The 16622-nt window shown below is 41.8% G+C and overlaps 1 protein-coding gene across 2 annotated transcripts in view; it reads right to left on the reverse strand.

The window, feature by feature from the left end:
• Positions 1–16622, reverse strand: part of LOC129718720 (teneurin-a) — an 822359-nt gene that overhangs the window by 402898 nt on the left and 402839 nt on the right. For both annotated transcript variants that reach the window (XM_055669766.1, XM_055669765.1), the window contains one exon: positions 12635–12754. In XM_055669766.1, coding sequence (XP_055525741.1) covers positions 12635–12754 — 120 coding nt within the window. The remainder of the gene's footprint in view (positions 1–12634; positions 12755–16622) is intronic.

The following is a 16622-nucleotide window of genomic DNA, read 5'->3' on the forward strand; positions in this document are numbered from 1 at the left end:
CTAAGGCGATACGCAAACAACGATATTGTATTCGCTCCAGTTTGATCAGATGTGTGTTTGCTGCGGAGCGGAAGCAGAAACACCCGTATTCAATAACAGACAATATCGTTGTTTGGTAAAGCCTTATAAGGTCTCCTGGATGGGCTCCCCCCCATTGTCCGGTTATTGTACGAAGAAAATTCACTCTTTGTTGACATTTTTTCATCAGATACCTCACGTGACAACCCCAGGTGCCTTTAGAGTCGAACCAGATACCAAGATATTTGTGTACCAAAACCTAAGAAATCGTTTTACCCATTAATTGTGTTTGAAGCTGAGCAGGTTCATGCTTCCTAGAAAAAACTACTATCTCAGTCTTCTCCGGAGAGAATTCAATACCTAGCTGTAAAGCCCAAGCAGACAAATTGTCCAAGGTATCTTGCAAAGGTCCTTGCAAATCGGCAGCTCTGGCTCCTGTAACAGAGATTACACTGTCGTCTGCAAGTTGTCTTATCGTGCATGAATTTGCCAGACATTCGTCGATGTCATTTACATAAAAGTTGTAAAGAAGGGGGCTTAAACATGAGCCCTGGGGAAGACCCATGTAGCTAATGCGAAAAGTTGCCAAATCGCCATGCGTAAAATGCATGTGCTTTTCGGACAACAAATTGTGCAAAAAATTGTTTAAAATTGGAGAAAATCCTTGTCGGTGAAGTTTGCCCGAAAGAATGTCAATAGAAACGGAATCAAAAGCCCCCTTAATGTCCAAGAACGCAGACGCCATTTGTTCTTTGCGAGCATACGCCAGCTGAATATCTGTTGAAAGCAGCGCAAGACAATCATTCGTCCCTTTGGCACGGCGGAAGCCAAATTGAGTATCCGATAGTAGGCCATTTGATTCGACCCAATGGTCTAAACGACGGAGTATCATTTTTTCCATCAATTTCCGGATACAGGATAGCATTGCAATCGGCCTATAAGAGTTGTGATCAGAAGCTGGTTTCCCTGGTTTTTGGATGGCGATCACCTTCACTTGCCTCCAATCCTGCGGTACAATGTTTTGCTCCAGGAACTTATTGAACAAGTTCAACAAGCGCCTCTTGGCATTGCTGGGTAGATTCTTCAACAAGTTGAATTTGATTCTATCCAACCCAGGCGCGTTATTGTTACAGGACAGGAGGGCAACTGAAAATTCTGCCATCGTAAAAGGTGATTCTATCGCGTCGTGGCCCGGAGACGCATCACGAACAATATTTTGCTCAGGAACAGAGTCCGGACATACTTTCCTGGCAAAATCAAATATCCACCTACTTGAAGACTCCTCGCTTTCGTTGACCGTTACGCGATTCCGCATTCTTCAGGCTGTGTTCCAAAGAGTGCTCATCGATGTCTCCCTCGACGTCTCGTTCACGAGCCGACGCCAATATCCGCGTTTCTTTGCTTTAGCCAAGCTTTTAAGCTTGGTATCAAGCTCCGAATACCGTAAATAGTCGCCAGGTATACCTCCCTTCTGGTAGGCCAAAAACGCGTCGGAACTTGCGTGTAGACATCGGAGCACTCTTGGTCCCACCACGGAGTGGGAGGCCGTTCTTTAATCGTTACGCCGGGATATTTCTTCGTTTGGGCTTGCAACGCGACGTCGAGAATCAAGCCCGCGAGGAGGTTGTATTCTTCAAGTGGTGGATGATGTTGAATCGAATCGACCGCTTTTGAAATCATTTCCTCGTATAACTTCCAATCGACATTCCGTGTGAGGTCATACGGAATGTCAACTGGTCGCATGCGAGTTGACCCGTTATTAATTGAAATAAGAATAGGCAAATGGTCGCTACGCTAAAGGTTATAGCTTAAAGAGGAGCGGTTATCATTGTAAGGGGAACCCCAAGCCACGCCATGAGAGTTGAAGTCTCCCAAAATCAAACGTGGCGAGGGAAGAAGTTCTATTAAATCAAAGAGCAGCCGTTGCCCAACCTGTGCTCTGGGAGGAATATATATTGAGGCAATACAAAGCTCTTTACCTTGTATTGTCATTTGACATGCGACAACTTCGATGCCTGAAATCGAGGGGAGGTTAATACGATAGAAAGAATAGCACTTTTTAATCCCTAAAAGTACTCCTCCATATGGGGTGTCTCGATCAAGGCGAATAATATTAAAATCATGGAAGTTGAGATCAATATTTGGAGTAAGCCAAGTTTCACAAAGGGAAAATGCATCGCAATTGTTTTTATTTATCAAAACTTTAAACGAATCAATTTTTGGTAAAATACTTCTACAATTCCACTGTAAGACAGAGATAGAATCCTTCATATACGCAGTTGAATTAGGCATCGAAGGATACAATCGCTGCAAGGAGGGGCCATTGGGCAGTCAACTGCTTCAAAAATGATCTAACTGTTGGGAGAAATGCTGTAAGAAAAATTTTAATTGGATCGGGTACATTCAAAGTTTCAAAAATCCAGTCCACAATGTCAGAAAATTTCACTAATCCAGAGTTTGTTTCATCAACTGGATGTGCAAAAGGAACAACTGGGGTTTTAGATGTTCCTGGCAGTGCTGGGAACTCCTTCTGGGACTTTAAATTTGCAAGCCCAGGAGGAGTTTGCTTCGGTTTTTTCGCAGCACTGTTTGGTTTGTTTGTAACTTTCATTTCACTTTGAGAAATCTTAGGACCTTTTCTGAGAAGTTTAGGAGAGGAAATATTTTTCCTCTTTCTAGACTCCCCAGGATTGGCGTAAGATGTTCCCGCTGGTGAATCGTCAGAATCGGTTTCATCAGAGGACAACAGATCATAAGGGTTAGATGTAATGGGAGAAGTGGTAACGTTCTTCTTCAGCATCTCAGCGTAAGAACGCTTCGAACGCTCTTTGAGAGACCTCTTTATTTTATCCCTGCGCTGCATGTACACCGCACATGTCGAGAGCTCATGCTGACTCTCCCCACAGTGAATGCATTTTTCAGCATTTTTACTGCAGGAATCATCCGCATGATTCTCCCCACACTTGCCACAACGTGCCTTATTGCAGCAGTAGGCGGCGGTGTGGCCTAATTGCTTACAATTCAGGCAGTTCATGACGCGAGGCACATATAATCGCACAGAGAGACGAACCCGGTGAATCGAGACGTGGCTTGGTAGCGCTGACCCGGTGAACGTAACTCGAAACGAGTCTGACGGGGTGTATACTGTTTTGCCACCGATGATCGATGCTGACCGCAATTGCTTGCAGTCGAGCACCTTTACATCGGGACAGGTTTTGTTTTTAAAGCACCCTTTGGCACTTTCCAGTATACACTCGACGGACAGACTCGAATCGGTTATGACACCGTCGATCTCCACGTCTCGTGCGGGTATGTAAACGCGATACTCGCGTGTGAAGAGCTCAGAGCAAGCTATATCGTTGGCCTCTTTCAGGTTACTGACCACGACACGGAGCTTGTTAGGCCGGACCTTGGAAATTTCGGTCACGCCCTTGTACTCCTTCGTCAGGTCTTTAGAAATCTGCAAGAGGTTCAACTGTTTCGATTTCGGTCCCGCCTTTGGCCGAAAATAGACAGTATAGCTGCCCTGGGCTCCGTCTGGGTAAAGCCTGGGGCGAGGAAGGACTGAAGAATGAACAGAGGAGGGGTTAACAGAAGGGTCAGGGTCAGAGGGGTTCGGGAATGGTGGCGCGGGAGGCGAAGGATCTTCATCCATCCCGCTAAGTCTAGCGCACTAGCGCCGACAAGAGCACGTACCTTTTTACTTCTCCCTTCCAGTAAGGTTGGTTGTCCGATCGTTCGAAGTTGCAGCCGTTACAGCCAGCAGCACCAATACAGCAGCACCAAACAGCCACCAGCAGCGAGCCAGGTGTGAGATCACTCCACACAGCGATACAACTCACTGTCAACTGATGGCTTCTTCTTTTTCCTCTTTTGTGTCTCGTCACTGCTGTAGCACAATTCAGCCAGCAGCCAAATCGGCTTACGCACCAGCCAGCTGGTGAGCTAGTCACGATGCGAAACAGTTGCACAAAGGCGCGACCTTTAACCCGGATTTATTTCACTCGACCAGGCAAACAATGCCAACACTTGTTCACACGTCTTTTGTTTTATATTCTATCGGAGCGATCACCGATCACACGTCCGATACTGATGCGTGTTCGGCACAGAATGAGTTCTAAAGTTTTGTTTTCTCGTAAAAATTTTCCATGCCAAATTTGAGCTCAATCGGACTTTGGGAAGTAAAGCCTCAAAGCGGTCAAAGTTGCAGTTTTTTGATCGGTAAAGGAAATGTTCGAGCTGGGAGTGTCTCTTGTGGGTTCTGCTGTTTCTTGTGGTGTAGCTCGAGTCTCCCAACGCAAAAGTTTCCATGTCCCTGAAATTTAATTTTTGTTTTTAAAACAAATTTATATGAAACATCAATTCTCGACATTTCATGCATTTCTAAGAGATTTGCTATCAAAGAAAATCGATTTCTGAAACTTTAAGAACTACTCTTGTGCATTTTTAGGTTGGTCAAAAATATAAGACTTTCACGACTGTAAGTGAAACCCTCTCAGAAGTTCGATTAAGCTCAAATTTTTAGATGGAAACTTTTTTCGAGAAGACAAAATTGTTGAGCCCTAACGTTAGCATTGAAAAAAATGCTCAAAAAAGGCCGATTTTTCATGAGTTTACCTTTACACGCACTGACGAAACCACCCATCTCAAACTCTAACCATAATGGCGAAAACAGTGAAGCTACTCCGTTCAGAAGTGTGCGCGATCAAAGCACGTCAATCCGTCGCGTCGAAAACAGATATCGTAAGGAAAAGGGATGCCGGCTACGCTTGTTCCGGTACCTACAACATCTTGGCACTGCTGGACTACAAGCAGAGCATCGAAGCTCCAAAGAATGCTGAAGAAGAAAACCGAGGAGGAAGTGGCTACATCGCTGCGTACGCTTGATCGGGAGGTCGGTTCAACCGGCCAAACAGTGGAAAAGTACCTGGCGAACATGGACATCGGAAAGCGGAAGTCCCGTTCATTGGTTTCGGAGTTGCTCGATGGTCGAGTAGATTTTTCCGGCGAATCGCGATGTGGTGATGGTGGTCCACGCCGAGACCTTCGGGCACTCCATATTTTACTTTACCCACGAAGGCAGTGACCTCTGAGGTGAAATTCATTTCACACACCAAGTTCCCAAAGAAGGTGCTGCTGTGGCTGACAATCAGCGAGAAGCTCCGTACTGGCCGTGAACAGGAAAATTTATAGTACGAAGTGCCTGCCGGAAGTTGCGTCGTTTATCAAGAAATACGGTAGGGGCGAAGACGTGGTGCCCTGGCCCGATCTGGTGTCGGCCCACTACTCAAAGCAATCCCTGGAGGAGATGGAGCGGCTGAAAATCGATGCGGTACTCTTGTCGGCCAACCCACCCAACGTTCCCCAGCTGCATCCCATTCAGTTTCTGGACAAACCAAAAGCGTGAGACCTACCTTACAAACTTGACGCGAAAATTGAGGAGGAATTGATAAATAGAAAGAAGAAAGAACTCAAAAACATGCCTACACGCATGTCCACCATGGCGAATGTTTCGGTAAACTCTCGGAAAGCCACACGCAAGGGCGTGGAATTACTTTTGCAAATGAGCCTTCCATGGAAATTTATGTGAAAAATGACTACTGAACGAAATTCAAAAATCTAATTTCTCTTAAACATTTCATTGGCACTTGCACTGGCATTTCAGGTATCAAAAGGTCACCCCCCTTCCCCCCCCCCCGGCTACGCCTTTGTCACCCATGAACCTTCCCTATTCCTTACTACCCTCTCGGGAAAATAATGTGACGCCGGCCCTGGTCGTAGGACGCAAGTATCGGCGTGAACCAGTCTATTTTAATTTCGATTGAGCTGAAATTTTACACAAACGCTGGATGGCAAACTTTCTCAGCATAGCGGTCAATATTTTACCGTTTTCCAGGCTGAGAGCCACCTCGAATCTTTCCAAAAATCCTTGTCATACTCGCTTATAAAAAGGTTTGTTCGCAAAATCATTTTCTTCGTCACTAGAATCAACCAAATACTCGAGAACAATTTCCGCGTTCTACAATTAAATTTTGTTTGGCTGTAAATTTGCAAATATTAATAGCAAATTGTAGGAATCGAGACAGCACAAAGTACAAAATACAATCAATGACAGTTCGCCAATTTTGAGTATAATAGTTATTGAAGGCAACGTTGCGAAACGTTCCACGGTCTAACGCAACTACTTTAATTAAACATACAAGGATAAAAAAATCCATGCACCCACAAACGAAGAAACCAGCAACAGAATTGTGTTATCGATAATTCCGGATCATTCCGGAAACAATTGACGGACAAATAAATTCGTTATTACTAGATGCGCAGAATTTTTGGGAAATACGACACACACAAACATTTTGCTAATGCTAGCTAGTGACGGTCTTTAGAAATTAGCAACTGCCGGCGTTAAAAAGAAATAGATGAATAGCATTTAAGATGAGCAATAATACGCAACACCAGCAGCTAAACGGAGATAACGAAGACGTGCTCTGGATCGTTGAAGATGACTACAATGAAGCCCCAGGAGGTCTTAGGAGGTAGCTGAGTACGGGGAGTTGAGCGGAGGGGTGTCAACGGACGGCGGGTACCCAGGAGTGGCCCCTAACATATGTTTACAAGGCTTACGAAGCAGATGATTACGAGCCTGGCGATGGAAGTTTCGCTGTAAACCAGAATAAAAGGATGGGGCTAAGCCAATCGATCCATCTTGGATTATCATATATGAGACAAATAGCGGGGCAAGACACGCACCCAACCCAACAGAGGAAGAAACGAATGCAGGCCAAGTCAAAGAATGGCCATAACCAACCCGGGAGAACTTCGTTAGTATGATTCAACGCATACAGATGCATGAAGCGCAGTTCTACATAAGCGCATAGCAGTACGCGGTAAATTGACACCACCGAAAAATAAAACAAAATTCGGTCAAAGCACACAAATCAGCTGTTGACGAACAGTCCATTGGCACTCAAACTTATTGCCAAATAAGTTGAATCTAAGAACGACGATTATACATAGCGCGGTGAGTGCCGCAGCAAGGCAGCGTAAACAAACAATCCGACGCGCAGAGATGCGCCAAAGAAGAATGAGAACCGTCGAAGGTGTTTAATTAAGGCAGCGTGACGACGCTGTCGCGCAATCGAGATAGGCGTTCACTAGAGGCCGAGTGGGTCACCACCGCCCGGACACCTACCACCCGTCTCTCTCCACCTGCAAGATTTTCGCAACACAGTACGAGAAGCAACGCACCGGATGAACAGACACATAACTTACGCGATTATGGTGTTGTTAATTTCTTATTAAGAAGTTTTATGTACTTATGAAAATATTAATCAATGGTAGCACCTATGCAAATCACATAATGTTACGTGCCGAATTGAATAAGGATTGTTATTTAAAAATGAATATGTAAATAGTTACGTTACACATGACGAGAAAATAAGAGACATAAAATCGCTAAAAAAAAGAAACATTATGTAAATATAATAAGAAGCACCAAGAAGCCACCATAGCCGGGCATTAGGCCGTTCTCTCTTCGCGATAACAACCACCTCGGGAGACTGGGGAAATGTGACGCAACACCCCGTGAAAATTGCCCAATGTTTCTTCACGATGTATCAGAATTTAGCCTTCTAGAACAATAGCCTGCTACCGAGTTTACTTAATACAGTAGGTCAAGCAGTTTGAACGAAAAATAACTTTAATATAAGGAGATAAGGAGCATTAGCTTGCTACCAGGTTTACTTAACACGCAACACCTTTCAATAACATAGCATTCTAAAACATCCTTATTATGTATCGTTTAAAACAATAACCAAGCGTCCTAGTTATAAGTCGTCGAACGACCGGTGGCTTACAAAATGTAAATATCTTAACGATCATGCCACACTATGTTTACCTTTTCAGCTTAACTATAACCAAAACAGAAGCCGGAGGTAGTCAGCCTATACACCAGAGAGACGCCGAGACACTCACCGTTAAGGCAACTGTCAACATCAAAACGGGCGATCTGTATAATTTTGCATTGCCGTTATCCGTTTTGATGTTGACAGTTGCCTTAACGGTGAGTGTCTTGTCATTTCTCTAATATACAGGTTCCCTAGCCAGAGGCACAGCGTCACTCACGGTTGCCCTCAGGCGCTCACGGTTGCGCGAGGTTCTGAGTAAACACTCGCACTCGCACGCGCCCTCATGTCAGCTATGTCCAAAACACGCTCTGCACTGTGGGATATATTTAAAACACGAAACGGCGTGCTTAGCAATTGCCACTCAGTGTTGGTGTAAGACAGACGACACGACGGGCGAAACTTGAAACACCGAAGCCAGTGGCAGTGTTATACTATCGGCACTGGGGCCTCAAGCATCAGCAAACACCGGAAACAAGGGCTTTACTTTCGTGAAAGCACCGTAGCCGAATGTTTGAACTTCGTAGAAACACCTCGGTCACTGCCATATGGCTCTGCTAGGCCTTATGCGAAGCGAAAAGTTTCCAAAAATACTCACATTGTTGATATTATTCTTTACGTGAGACCAGTGTTTTCCGAAGCTAGATTCACCGGCGCCGGTGTTTACCGAAGCTTAGGGCACCAGTGGCGATCATATAACACTGTTTCAAGTTTCGCCCTTCGTGCCGTCTGTCTACCACTAACACTGAGTGGTAGTAGCAAGACATGTCGTATCGTGTTTACTATGCAAAAATCGCACCAGTGCGCACGGTTCAGTGTTTATACCATGGCTGCCTAATGTTTTCAGCAAATAGTCGAATGTATATACTAAAAATAAGTTGGAAATAGAGACAGGCCAAGAAATACTATAGATCTGAATAAGGTAGCTAGATAAACTGTAGTCTGAGAGCCTCTCGCTCTTAGTTACCCGTTGGTTAATATTCAAGCCCAATTGTAACTCAATAAAGTTAATCACTTCCATCATTTTCATCATCATCTACATCTAGTGGAGTGGTTCCGTGTACTAAGTGCACGTACAGGACTTTGTATGTTTTATTTCTAAGTAATCACAAGTCCTGGTAGGGAAGTCCCTACACATTAGGCAAATACACATTGGGAACTAGTTCTACAAACATGAACCCTACCTTATTGCCTGCCGAAGTCTGCTCTGAAAAAATGAAGGTGTTTAAGTTCTAAAGCGACATCTGGCAACAGCCGGGCCTCATACGCTGCGTCCTCCCTTCATCTGCAACAAGCAACAAGCAGATTTAACTTAACCAGAAAATTTTCAAAACGTAACACGTTTCCAAGTGACGTTGAATGAAGTTGATATATGATGTTTATATTTCGATAAATTTATCTGTTGTTCTGATGTAGCACTTCAATTTCTGGATCCTGTGAATCGAACTACATAATTGCTTTTTGTATTTTCATAGCTATACTATCGAAAGTGGATTCAATTTGGAGTTAACTGGTAAAAGTAATGATTGTTGTTGTTGGCATCTGATTATCTGTGATAATGAATTCGCGATATAAGAGCAAACGAAAATTTACAGAATAAATTTCAACGCACGCGAGCGTTTTTGGTTCTGAGTTTTTTTTTGACGTAGAATTACGTCTTACGGCAACATATACAGGGGACCAATTTCATTACAGGGATCCAATTTCAAAAACCAAAAACATCGAGAGCGTCACAAAAATTGTCCATTTTCAACCGTTTTAAGCTCAGTCAGTTTCCAACCGATTTTCGTTATTTTTGCAGTAATCGATTGGAAAATCAACCAAGCACCCGTCCAAATGCAGAAAGTTGTAATCTGATTGTTCGAACGATTGTACTATTGAAAATTGTCAAGCCTTGTCGAAACGCAAACTTCGACCTCTGACCACTTGGTGTAAGACAGACGACACGACGGGCGAAACTTGAAACACCGAAGCCAGTGGCAGTGTTATACTATCGGCACTGGGGCCTCAAGCATCAGCAAACACCGGAAACGAGGGCTTTACTTTCGTGAAAGCACCGTAGCCGAATGATGTATTTCGAAGAGCATATGGTTATCAATAAACTGCAACTGAGGTTTAATGCTGCTGCAAATGTACAGCAGTCAGCACGTTCTGCTCACGATGCTCATTCATTCAAAACTCTTCATTAACAAGGGTGTAACGTCTTGTAGAAGACGGTTAAAGTTTAACATCACAGTAGCTCATGTCTACCATCGGCAATATCAAACACACAATAATCTGCTTCCATGCGACACAGAAACGGGAACATTTTCTTCAACCAAGCTGCGCAACACGACACAAAACATGTTATTTTGTTGCTTCAATGAGAGTGCTATCGGTCCGGCTCGACAGAATGTCCACAAAAAATCATTTTTGTACATCCGTGCTAAGAAACTGAGGAAAAACTTTAGAAACTGAAAAAAGAGGTGGAGCTTATCAAATGATCGCTCTGAGCCAGAATGAAGTCACACATATTTTTCAAGTTATATCATTCCACCACGTACGAAAAATAATTCATTCCTATTTTCATCCCTATATAAGAGCCTGTTTTAGTCGAAGCCGCTCATAATAGTTCTGAACAGCGACAACAGCAGTCCTCCCTTAGCAGCAGCGGGAGCAGTGCGGTGGGTACCATCGATAGCGGATAGCGGCCACAACTGTGGCATGGCTGCGGATAAGCGTAGCAGTTTCAGCGGATCTCAGCATCGATAGCAGCTGGGCCAGCAGATACAGGTACAGCGGATACCAGTGGCAGCGTATAGCGGCCACAACTGTGGCATGGCAAAGGATAGCGTTGCAGTTGCTCAGCAGTTGGGCCAGCGTATAGCGGCCACAACTGTGGCATGGCTTTACATAGCGTAGCTGTTGCAGCGGGTATATCAGCATCGATAGTAGCAGGGTCAGCTGATGCAACGACACTCCCTTCACTAAAATGCTGTTTCAGTGTGGTAGCGGGAAGCATCAGCAGCAGGCTTGCATGAAGTGAACACATGAGCCAGCAACTTTCTCTAAGGCCTCTGCCATAGTAGACGCAGGTTGGGTAATGTACAGCTCTACTGATGGATGTACATTAACCTACAGCCGAGCGAATCGGTCCGTGTCGCTTTTCGCGTCTATCATGGCTGAGGTCTAATGGGAAAGTTGTATCATTTTGTTCAAAAGAATATTATTGTCGGTAATATTACAGAGATGCGATTGCGTAAATCCGATTTTGAATTGAACAATTGTTCTTTTGAGAACAAATAAAATACTTATTTGAAGAGTTAATAGCTTTTGGTACCAATAGCAGTATAGTGACAGCCTCAGCGGTAGATGCAGCCGGTATTTCCCTGAGGCCGAAGTGAAAGTAAATGGAAGCAGCACGGCGAAACAGTTCGGATTATGCTTAGACGTGCGTCATTTTTCGTTGTTGATATTCCCCACATGAAACGACGCGCTTTCGTATGATAGCGGCGGTATTAGCGGTAGATGCACTTGCCAACACTCCCTCCAGTAAAGCCGTGTCTAGTTTTCAATGTGAAAATACCTTTCTTATTGTGTTGACCGTGCGCCTTAGTCCTCACTGTCAAGGTAACACAGAGATGTAAGATAAACACTACATCCTATGATAAATTGAACAATTGTCCTTATAAGGACAACAAATGAATTAATGAAGATTTAATTTTGAAGTAGAATACTTCTCTCAGGAAGTTCGGCTACATGGGGATGTAAAATGAAAATCTAAAACTGAAAAAAGTGAGAAAAATTTCAAATGCTAATAAATCGGTTAGTTTTCGATGGATTTCCTTCGTTTTTGCAGCAATCGATTAGAAAATCTTCTAAGATTCCTACCAAATGCATGAAATTGCAATTTTATCATTCGAACTATTGTACTATTGAAAATTTTTAAGCCTTGTCAAAATACCAAATTCGATCTCTGATTGGTCGTTATACCGCGCTTCCCCAAGCACGGTCGATAGAGTTATGGACCTAGTAAATTGGGAATGCATCATTTGGCCTATATAAGAGCTTCATCAGATAATAAACAGACATTTCATCGGATATTAAATTGAACAACTGAAATTTGAAGAACACAAATGAATATTTGAAGAGTTTTTTCTCCTCTCCTTTCACATACTGAGGAGAATGACAAGCATGTGAGCCAGAATGAATGAGATGTATTTTTTTTCGAACGTTGTAGAATGGTATAACTGGAAATAATTTAAAAAAGGAAGCCTTGGTGCTACATTCCGTATCGGAACTCGATCTTCTGTTTATTATACACAGACTTCGCAGCCAATTGTTGAGTGTACAGGACAATTGCGGGGCTAGCGCTACGATCCTACTGACACTAACAGTCTCTCCCGAGCCGAGACTCGAGCTACGACGACTGGCTTGTTAGGCCAGCATCGTACCTCGAGACCAGCTTGGAGAGTCACACCTATTTTTCCAGTTATCCCATTCCATTCCATTAAAGCAAAAATAATATACGAAACATGTACGGAAAAATATATCGCTTCACAACATTAAAATGATTAACCCTAATTGAGTGTATTTTCGCAGCTATTGCAAAAAATTATTGACATAAGACAGGCTGTTGTAATTCTACGTCAACTTTGCGGTCGTTTCTTATAAACAACCTCTTCCACTTTTTTCAATCAGTGAGATTAATTAGGACTTAAAACAAAACTTACCATCCACCTTGACGCGTGAGAGTAAAACCAAATCTTGAATCTCGATCCACCGAAACGCGTATGCCGATAATACCTAATCCTTGAGGTGTAATGACTTGGCCACGCATTACCGAAACTCGACTATAAATAAAATAGAATAAATTAGATATGGGTTTGAAGAAATGTTGCATTGTGATAAAATGTATACATAGATCGTGGATGTGTTTGTGTTTGACTGATTTATTCGTTTAATAGAAATTTTGAAATTTTCAATTCAAGGTTGCTACAATGAAGTAAAATTAATGCATTCAAATTATAAAGTACGTCGAAATTATATTATCCTACAAAGTATAGACCTAGAAAAAATCGAGTCAATAAATTTTTTTATTGCTTCATAAAAATCAAAATTACATTAAGCTTTGTTCATAACAAGGGTATTCGTTTCAATAATATAATGAATAGCAATTACAATATTGAGACGATTATTTGTTCACATTTTATTGGAAAAAGTGTCCATGTCTAGTGTTATAATAAAATCAATCGTGTTCGTTTCTCTTTGAACAATCTCAGCGGTAATCATATCCAGATACTTTTTTATTGAATGATTTTTAATAAACTCTAATATTTTTCATATTTTTTCAAGACCTGTTCTTCTGAACTTACTAACACCTATCCCACAATGCTGCGCCTCTGATGAAAAAAAAAATACAGATTGCATGATCTGATTTCGAGAATCAAAAGAATGTTCATGATTTTTCTTGATTGGCTTAGGTTTTCAAAATAGAATAGCGTGATAGCGATAAATTAACGATGCTCGTTGCATAACAATATGGTGAGTGGTACTTTAACCTATTGAATACCTTTGATTGAATGTTTAAAACATTGATTAATCTACCTAGCGGTGTAATCTGTTAATTCTCATGCGGACTTTATTAAAGATTAAAATCCATGATTCCTAAAAAAATGAAACTTTTTTAAATCATATTTTTCAGACAGTAACTCTAAAAATATTTTAGGCAACGCATCGAATATTCACTTTTAAAATTCCCAAATACACACAGCCATACGAACTCAACACATAGGTAAACATACAAAAACACACATGAACACACACACACATACGAATATACATGAAATTCATGCGAACAATCATGTATACACATATGAACATACATGCGCTTATATGCAACAGACATACATACGTTTGCGGTAAAAAAATGCACATAAATTGCCGACTTTTCATTCTGTTCATGCTAGAATAAATCTTTCGCCATATTTGAATTCAGGAGACCTTTTTCTAAAAATGCAATGTTGAAAAATGGAAAAACAAAATAGAAACCTACTGTGAGAGACTGAGAAAATCGAATTTCCATGAAAATTCGTACTTTAGTGAATTCAAACTTGTTTTTCTCCAAATCTGTTCATGCTAGAATAAATCTTTCGCCATATTTGAATTCAGGAGACCTTTTTTCTAAAAATGCAATGTTGAAAAATGGAAAAACAAAATAGAAACCTACTGTGAGAGACTGAGAAAATCGAATTTCCATGAAAATTCGTACTTTAGTGAATTCAAACTTGTTTTTCTCAAAATCTGTTCATGCTAGAATAAATCTTTCGCCATATTTGGATTCAGGAGACCTTTTTCTAAAAATGCAAAGTTAAAAAATGGAAAAACAAAATAGAAACCTACTGTGAGAGACTGAGAAAATCGAATTTCCATGAAAATTCGTACTTTAGTGAATTCAAACTTGTTTTTCTCAAAATCTGTTCATGCTAGAATAAATCTTTCGCCATATTTGAATTCAGGAGACCTTTTTCTAGAAATGCAAAGTTGAAAAATGGAAAAACAAAATAGAAACCTACTGTGAGAGACTGAGAAAATCGAATTTCCATGAAAATTCGTACTTTAGTGAATTCAAACTTGTTTTTCTCAAAATCTGTTCATGCTAGAATAAATCTTTCGCCATATTTGAATTCAGGAGACCTTTTTCTAAAATGCAATGTTGAAAAATGGAAAAACAAAATAGAAACCTACTGTGAGAGACTGAGAAAATCGAATTTCCATGAAAATTCGTACTTTAGTGAATTCAAACTTGTTTTTCTCCAAATCTGTTCATGCTAGAATAAATCTTTCGCCATATTTGAATTCAGGAGACCTTTTTCTAAAAATGCAAAGTTGAAAAATGGAAAAACAAAATAGAAACCTACTGTGAGAGACTGAGAAAATCGAATTTCCATGAAAATTCGTACTTTAGTGAATTCAAACTTGTTTTTCTCAAAATCTGTATATGCTAGAATGAATCTTTTAACATATTTGGACTTAGAAGACCTAATTCTAAAAATGTAGAGTAGAAAACTTGAAGGACACAGCTACAATCTCCCTCAGTAGAACATCTTTTTTGACTTTCTATGAAAATACGTAGTTATGTGATTTTGCACTGAAATAATTTGGTAACTTCAAAATTTACTTTTGTTAATCGTATTTCATCTACTCGACATGATTTGATGCAAAGGACATTTGATACGTATGATAAATCCATGTGTTTGTTCAATCAGTAGGAAAAAATAAAAAAAGGCACAGACATATTTGGGTCTCACATAAACTGGGAGGGGTTCAGAGGGGTGGCACCCTTACTAAAACTTAATATTCCGAGTTTACTCAAATCGGCCGCAGCATCGCTGAGAACGACCATTTTCTAAAAAAAAGTTCCGTCCCGGGTCTTTACGGGTTAAAAGGATGCTGAAGAGGAAGACCGAGAGGAAAGTGGCTAAACCGTGCGTGCACTTGGCCGGGAGGTTGGTGCATGCGGTAAAACAGTGAAAAAGTATCTGGAGAACATTGACATACATGTTAGGAAGCGGCATTCCCATCCACTGGTCTCGGAGCTGCAGGCAATGACGCAGCGACAGCGGTTGAATAAGATGGTCGATTTTCCCGGCGAATCGCGACGTGGCAGTGGTGATAGACGACGAGACCTATCTCATAGGTGCTGCTCCGGCTGACAGTCAGCGAGAAGGGGATGTCAAAGCCGCTCTTCTTTCGCTCCGCACTGGCCGTGAATGGGGAAATTTATAGTACGAAGTGCCTGCCAGAAGTAGCGTCGTTCATCAAGAAATACCATAAGGGCGAAGACACGGTGTTCTGGCCAGATTTGGCGTCGGCCCACTACTCGAAGCGATCGTTGGAGGAGATGGAGCGGCTGAATATCTATGTGGTACCGAAGTCGGCGAATCCGCCCGTCCTCCAGCTGCGTCCCATCGAGAATTTCTGGGCAAACTTGAAGCGCAAGATCTATATCAACCATTTTATCGCGAAAACGGAGGAGGAATTATTAAAAAAACGAAAAAAGAGCTTAAAAACATGCCCACACGCATGTTTTCGTCCGCCATGGCGAATGTTCCGGTTAACTGCCGGAAGGCCGCACACAAGGACGTAATATTTTTTTGCGAGGAAGCTTACATGATTACTTTCCATAGGGAATTCATCCAACTCAATTATCTGTCTTAGTTTTTTTTCATCACCATCTGAAAAAAGTCCATTTTTTTACCGCAAACGTTAACACACATATGCGAACGTGCTTTCATACGCACAAATCCGAATTCATCCATATAGAGATAATACACATACGAATATACAGATACGTCTAAACGTGTGTGCGCATACAAACGTCCACACATAAAACTTGCTTTATTCAGAATCTGAAAAGATTGTGCGCCCTCGTGGTCAGATTTGACCACGTCAGAATCCGGAGGGAACAGAGTTAACGTCATAGCTGAATATACTGTAAAGTATTGGGATTAATTAAGGTGAACCCACGCCTCTCGGATCGGGATATCGCCGAGAAAAAAATGTGCTAACAATAGTACTGTCCGGAGGTTCCGTCTACGAGGAGTTTTTTCAGTGGCTGTAAGCAACCCAACAGAACGCCAACGCAAAACCTAGTGGTTAAAACACGCGCTCGAAAGTTGTACGAGATTCTGACAAAGAATGCTTGCTTATGGAAGACTA

This window comes from Wyeomyia smithii, chromosome 1 (assembly GCF_029784165.1).
Source record: "Wyeomyia smithii strain HCP4-BCI-WySm-NY-G18 chromosome 1, ASM2978416v1, whole genome shotgun sequence".
Taxonomy (NCBI): Eukaryota; Metazoa; Arthropoda; class Insecta; order Diptera; family Culicidae; genus Wyeomyia; species Wyeomyia smithii.